Genomic DNA, 7,650 nt, shown 5'->3' on the forward strand with positions numbered 1-7,650 from the left:
CCAATCAGCTATTAAATTATAAAAACATGAATGACTGTTACAGATATAATTTAGTTTGACCTTGGGGTCATTCATAATTGAGTTGTGGATATATTCAACATTGAATTACATGCTCGCTAACATTCACTGAGAGAATTAATGCCAATACTTGATGAGTCTGCATATTATGACACATTGTGAGATCCAGTCAGTCTACATATTATCTGACGGTATATTGTGTTATTGTCGATACCAGTCAGTCTACATATTATCTGACGGTATATTGTGTAATTGTCGATACCAGTCAGTCTGCAGCTTTCTTCTACACTCACATAAATCACAGCCCTAGATTTCTGGACAAACTTCAGAAAAATCAATAATGTCATACTCCATTTCTCTTTGATGTGTATAACAGCACAGACTATGGACTGTGTCACATCATAATTCAGGCTTCACTGATTTCACTTTCTACACACACTGTACAGGTATATGTCAATTGCTAACCAACAGGTAGAGATATGTTTGTTCCATTGGAGAATAAAACATTCTTTAAAAGGCAGTCTATCTCTGTGTTTAACTACAGATCTATCAAACACCCAACACAGCAGTTTTCCTTTCTTTTTTTCTTTTTTTCATTGATGTGTTAGGAAAGATGAGAAGTAATCAATATCTACACACAAAAAGCATAATCTATTTACTCTGTGTATGATTAATGTATCAATATTCAGAATACATACACTCAGATATAACTATGGGAACAAAACATGTTTTTCACATTATTAAGAGCAAACTGCAGTGATCCTCAGTCTACAAATCATATAAAATCACAACAATACAATCATTCCCTTTGGCCTTCACTTCACCCTCTGACTTATCAACACTTATCTTAATTTTAATATGCAGGGTCCACTCTACAAATACCTATAGAATAGTTAGGTGCGTTATTCAAGATGATGTACAAATAACATAATCAGTATATCACATAACCAACAAACGACCTAGCCTTGTTTAACACAAAACACACCGACAGATTTACATACACGGAAGTGGAGTAGAGCCTGTAGCTCTTCTGCACAATCTCCCAATAGCAACAATTTCATTTCCTATAATAAAACTATCCCTGCTCTGTTTTGCCTAAGAGAATTGTACAATAAATTTTATATACAAATGTACTGTGTTCACAAATTCTGCAAAACACATGTTTATACGAACCTTGCTAGCCCCAATGTCAATTATAGTAAAAATGATGAGATAAAAGTTGTGTACTATATGGTGTAAGTACACATACGGTAAAACTATAAAAAAGAAAAGTACTACACAAAGTGAACACATTATAGGCATTACTGTACACAAATTTTATTCGTGGGCTACTTTATTTCGCGATTCACCTGTGGTAAAATGGTTCGTGGTGAGTAATTTTCATGATCAAGCCTTTCTCTAGTTTATAAGAGACATTCGAGGACTGGTTTGTGATGAGAAATATTCGCAATGATTAGGTTCTCAAATCTCGTGAAATTTTCCTGTACATGAATACAAATTGATTTACAGTATTTCATTTATCCTGCTGTACCAGGGTACATTGATTTCATCATGATTCCAGTGGTAATCAACTTCTTCATTGTAACCATGCTGTGTACGTGTAGTACGACAGTAGCAGTGATGGACTCACCTTAGTACAAAGTGGATCAGGTTAGCCGCACGGGCAATCTGGTTATTCGTAGGCAAGTCTTTGCGATCAGTGGCATAACAGTTCACTTTCACTAAAACACAAAACACATAAATCTTATTTTTTGTTTGTTTGTTAGTTTTACAGCCCATCAAGAATTTTTCACTCTCACTGAGACGTCACCAGTTATAGGCAAAGTACCAGAAATTTAGACCTGCATATGCACTTAGCACTCAGGCCATAGCAGTGAGGATCTTTAACATGCTAATGCCTGCTGTCACAAGGGACCTTAACCGACAGACCTGTTATTCTGACTTCTAAATGCTGAGCAATCACTACCTACATTTACAGCTTAGGTTTGATGCAGCCATGGCACAAGTTAGGCCCAAATTAATGCACCTTGGTAAATCATAACTGAGAAGAATTACAAAATTTCTGAAGTGAAAGATTTATGAACTCTCCAATCTTCGTACCTGCACACGGTTCCCTGCTGACGAGGTAAGCAAAATCCTGCCAGTAATCGATCAGCCAGTTGTTTTTAGTCGCAGCCCTACAAACACAAATCAACCTCTTGATGGCAGTATTGAAATATTAGCAGAACACACTTATCAATATAACAAGACTTGTCAGGAGACAACATACATATGTAGCTAGCCAGGAAGCATATGCCTTTTCTTACCCTATCCCCCTCAGTTCAAAAGATACCTTGGCCATGATGAAAGTTTTTGAAAATATGGTCAAAGTCCAAGGTCAAGAGTTTTGGTACCAAATGAAAGGCCTGATCATGAGGAATCTATGTATGAAATATCAAAGCCCCATCCTTTTTGTTTCAAAATATATAGCCAAGTTAAAGTTTTTGACAACTAGGTCAAAGTCAAAATTAAAAGTCTTGGTACCAAATGAAAGACTTGGTCATGAGGAATCTATATGTGAAATAACAAATCCCTATCCTTCTTGCTTCCAAAGATATATCCAAAGTGAAAGTTTTTTCTGGACATTTGTCCCGGCAAGCTAAAAAGTAAAATCTTAATACAGAAAGAAATCCCCTCCACCTTCATTATAATATTATATGATACCATGGAGAGGCAATACACTGACTATGGGCGGAGGGCGATTTGTTATAGCTGAATAACATAATACAGACCCAAGTTGTACAACTGTTACTGTATGTCGCACAAAACAGTCACATGATGTCCGAATTGCTCTTACTGCAATGTACCTCATTCACTTTTGGACTTTGGACCTTTCTCATGGGCCCAGAGGCAATTATATCAATATATATAAATTATAAATACACTCCATCTTTCATACAGTCAGAAACTTGCGTAAAGTGATGACGGGGCATGACAACTTTCCCTACATAAGTACATAAGACAGAGAAATATATTGGATCCTGAATGTGGCCCGATTTTTACCCCAGGGCAATGGCATAAACAAGACCAAGATAATAACCTGACAGAACTTAACAAACTGAATTCTAAACATATAAAAATCTTTAATATATGCATGATAATAACCTGATAGTACTTAACAAACTGAATTCTAAACATATGAAAAGCTTTAATATATGCATGATAATAACCTGATAGAACTTAACAAACTGAATTCTAAACATATAAAAAGCTTTAATATATGACTCTTTTTTCGGATTACTCTTTATCTGTATTGAAATAAATTAACACAGAGCAAATTAACAAGAATTTGAACTATAGTTTGTAAACTTATTTAACTTATACATGTACATTTAGTGTCATCTAACATCAGTTCTGGGTCATTTTATCCTCATGCTTTCAGACAGGGTCAATACTAGTACATTAGGATGAGCTTTATTCAACATGCTCAAAAATCTAACAATTTGCTTGTCCCCCTTCAAGTACTACATTAAAATTCGCTGATTTTGGTAAAACTTATTTTGAAAATGGAGAAAAGCCAATTTAATGGTACTCGTAAAACTTGAATATCATAATAAAACAAGCCCTGGTGAGTTACCCCAACCAGTTACAGGTTCAGATACCCCAGCCAGTTACAGGTTCAGTTACCCCAGCCAGTTACAGGTTCAGTTACCCCAGCCAGTTACAGGTTCAGATACCCCAGCCAGTCAAAGGTCCAGTTACCCCAGCCAGTTACAGGTTCAGTTACCCCAGCCAGTTACAGGTTCAGTTACCCCAGCCAGTTTAAGGTTCAGTTACCCCAGCTAGTTACAGGTTCAGTTACCCCAGCCAGTTGAAGGTTCAGTTACCCCAGCCAGTTACAGGTTCAGTTACCCCAGCCAGTTACAGGTGCAGTTACCACAGCCAGTTGAAGGTTCAGTTACCCCAACCAGTTAGAGGTTCAGTTACCCCAACCAGTTTAAGGTTCAGTTATGCCAGTCAGTTGAAGGTTCAGTTACCCCAGCCAGTTACAGATTCAGTTACCCCAGCTAGTTTAAGGTTCAGTTACCCCAACCAGTTAGAGGTTCAGTTACCCCCAGTCAGTTACATGTTCAGTTACCCCAGCCAGTTGAAGGTTCAGTTACCCCAGCCAGTTACAGGTTCAGTTACCCCAACCAGTTAGAGGTTCAGTTACTCCAACCAGTTACAGATTCAGTTACCCCAGCCAGTTTCAGGTTCAGATACCCCAACCTGTTACAGGTTCAGTTACTCCAGCAGCCAGTCAGGGGTTCAGTTACCCCAGTCAGTTAGAGGTTAAGTTATCCCAGTCAGTTACCCCAACCAGAGGTTCACATACCCCAGTCGGTTAGAAGTTCTCATTCCCCACTCGGTTAGAGGTTCTCATACCCCAGTCAGTTAGAGGTTCTCATACCTCAGTCAGTTAGAGGTTCTCATACCCCAGTCAGTTAGAGGTTCTCATACCTCAGTCAGTTAGAGGTTCTCATACCTCAGTCAGTTAGAGGTTCTCATACCCCATGCAGTCAGTTAGAGGTTCTCATACCCCAGTCAGTTAGAGGTTCTCATACCTCAGTCAGTTAGAGGTTCTCATACCTCAGTCAGTTAGAGGTTCTCATACCTCAGTCAGTTAGAGGTTCTCATATCCCAGTCAGTTAGAGGTTCTCATACCCCATGCAGTCAGTTAGAGGTTCTAATACCCCAGTCAGTTAGAGGTTCTCATACCTCAGTCAGTTAGAGGTTCTCATACCCCAGTCAGTTAGAGGTTCTCATACCTCAGTCAGTTAGAGGTTCTCATACCTCAGTCAGTTAGAGGTTCTCATACCCCATGCAGTCAGTTAGAGGTTCTCATACCCCAGTCAGTTAGAGGTTCTCATACCTCAGTCAGTTAGAGGTTCTCATATCCCAGTCAGTTAGAGGTTCTCATACCCCATGCAGTCAGTTAGAGGTTCTCATACCCCATGCAGTCAGTTAGAGGTTCTCATACCCCAGTCAGTTAGAGGTTCTCATACCCCAGTCAGTTAGAGGTTCTCATACCCCAGTCAGTTAGAGGTTCTCATACCTCAGTCAGTTAGAGGTTCTCATACCCCAGTCAGTTAGAGGTTCTCATACCCCAGTCAGTTAGAGGTTCTCATATCCCAGTCAGTTAGAGGTTCTCATACCCCAGTCAGTTAGAGGTTCTCATACCCCATGCAGTCAGTTAGAGGTTCAGCGACAATACTTTTCTTCTGTCATCATGTATACTGAATAGTCTTACGTGACATACTTCTATTCTGTCATCATTATATGTTTACTTGTAAGAGTAACTAATGGGTGTGATGACAGTACAATATGTCACATATGTCTTGGTTTCACATTTGAGTGTTATTATTAACCTCTCTCATAATTATTGGTATATAATATTGACTGCTCCTTGTTATATTGACTTCTCACATATTTCTTGGTATAATACTCACCATTCTTTATTATATTGAACTTTCAGTTATTGTTGAAATAATAAGCCTCTCCTACTGACCTCTCACATAGGTATTTGTGTAAAATTGGTCCATCCTTTTCTTTAAATGCCAACACTGCTGTGGTCAAATTCATGTAGTCCTCATCAGACAGAATCGGCTTCATGGATGCTAGGTACCTAAAGAGAAAGTCAACGACCCAGAGTGTAAAGTCATTTCTCATCAGTGAAATTCATACTTTGCTGAAATCATTATTGATTCTATGACACTCTTGAAAGCAAAATTTTGTTGATGATTTAACACAAAAAGAATTCTGTGAAAATTCTCACAATACAAAATTTTAGGATGTTACAGTGTGCGAAAATAACAGATTACCGATAGACAATGTCTATAGAAAATCTCGTCTGTCTATATCGATCAAAACAGCGATAGACCAACTTTTCTATAGGAAATCTGACCAAACTTGACATAAAAAGTCTATCTTACGTAGGTTTGTTTCTGCCCACCCCTTTTTATAATAAAATGTTCCACAATCTAATGACGAATCATTCAAATCAGAGTATTTTATTCTCATTGGTGAAATAATAAAAAATAAAAAAAAAATAAAAAAGAGGGGGGACTGGAACAGAATCAACTGGATGTATCTTTCTGTGCTCTTGGTCAGTCTTCCTGATCCAAACCTCGTTGTTGTGTTTACTGTTGAGTTAAAAAAAAAATCCAAATTTCGTTGCCAGTAGTGATCTCATTTAATCACCTCTAATCACATTCTTCAAAATTGCTATGGAGCTGTGTGGCCTCTTTGCTAGATGTAAGATTGGTTGAGTGCATATTGTTTAATGTACCGCTCGAGAATCTTTCACTCATATGGAGACGTGACCATTGTTGAAGGGGAACAAAGTTAAGGCCTATGCTAGCATCGGTACTTACAGCCTTTGAGCATGGGGGGGGGGGGGGGGGGGATCTTTATTGTACCACACCTGATGTGAAACGGGGCTTCAGTCTTTGCGGTCTCATCCGAAGGACCATCCCATTTAGTTGCCTTAAGACAAGTAAGGGTTACTGGAAACCTATTCAAACCTGGACCCCCATGGGACCTCTTCTGTAAGGAGATGGGGGGGGGGGGGGGGGGGGGGGGGGGACCCACTGAGCGCAAACTTTCCAAAGCTTTAACTGTTCTTTAAAAATGCTGAAAACAGCAGACAAATCAATGTTCGTAATATTTGCAGGGTTTTCCACAGTATATCTTGCATCTTCAGCAATTAATTTCATGTGCTAATTTTAGGGTTTTATTTTTTCGTCTATAGGAATTTGGTTTGGTCTATATAGGAAATAAATGATTGTGGACTGAATGTCTACAGGATTGAAAAGTTAGTTTCGCACACTGATGTTACCTACAAATTCAGGCTGGTATTCAAAAATGGACCTCTAATTTCTTTAATTTAGTAACCCAGGTTGAAAATTAGGGGTTTCACAAAGAAATATAGATGTAATCAAAACTTGCACTCTCAATTATCAAGCATTACAAATATGTATCAAAAGTTAGTCAAGCAAAAGCAATTCGAAATCACCATTCAGTTGTTCAATTATATTTAGCCTAATGAAAATTCCCCCCTCTCAATTGCAATTCAGCACCACGGCAATCTGCTAGTTGGATTTTAGGCAACATCTCTGCCATTGATGTGACTTACATGTTCAAGCCTCTACCTTGAATTTTATTTATTTAGGGCATTTGTTTGTCTATTATCTTTTGTATTCGGACATACCTGTCTAAGGTGACGTTCAGATTGGGCACTGGGAGCTTGGGCAGCATTGGTTGGAAGAAGTAGGTCGGATAATGGCCATTACCTCGTAATGCATTTAGCATCAATGCCCACATCTACATCAAATTAATAAAATATTAACAGTAATTAGAGCACTTCATTAAATTGTCCAAATTGGCAAATTTACAAATCAGAGCACTTCATTAGAGTGTGTGAACATCAGGGTGTACACACATCCTGATTCTTGGTCTGTGGGTGGCATTTGCATCCTTGTATCATGAACATAGTTTTCTATGAGTTGATTTCATTTAAATAAGTTTGGTATTGGAAACATTAGCACAATAAGACAAGCACTGCACCACTAAAAAATTAAAGTTTATACTGACTACAAGGGAGGTAACCCCTAC

The 7,650-nt window shown here is 38.4% G+C and overlaps 1 protein-coding gene across 2 annotated transcripts in view; it reads right to left on the reverse strand.

Annotated features, from left to right (window-relative positions):
* LOC125649343 (carnitine O-palmitoyltransferase 1, liver isoform-like) overlaps positions 1-7,650 on the reverse strand; it is a 36,767-nt gene that overhangs the window by 28,080 nt on the left and 1,037 nt on the right. For both annotated transcript variants that reach the window (XM_048876800.2, XM_056165956.1), the window contains exons 2-5: positions 7,247-7,359; positions 5,546-5,662; positions 2,119-2,195; positions 1,649-1,739 (exon numbers count right to left, since the gene is read on the reverse strand). In XM_048876800.2, coding sequence (XP_048732757.2) covers positions 1,649-1,739; positions 2,119-2,195; positions 5,546-5,662; positions 7,247-7,359 — 398 coding nt within the window. The remainder of the gene's footprint in view (positions 1-1,648; positions 1,740-2,118; positions 2,196-5,545; positions 5,663-7,246; positions 7,360-7,650) is intronic.

The sequence above is a fragment of the Ostrea edulis genome, chromosome 5 (assembly GCF_947568905.1).
Source record: "Ostrea edulis chromosome 5, xbOstEdul1.1, whole genome shotgun sequence".
NCBI lineage: Eukaryota > Metazoa > Mollusca > Bivalvia > Ostreida > Ostreidae > Ostrea > Ostrea edulis.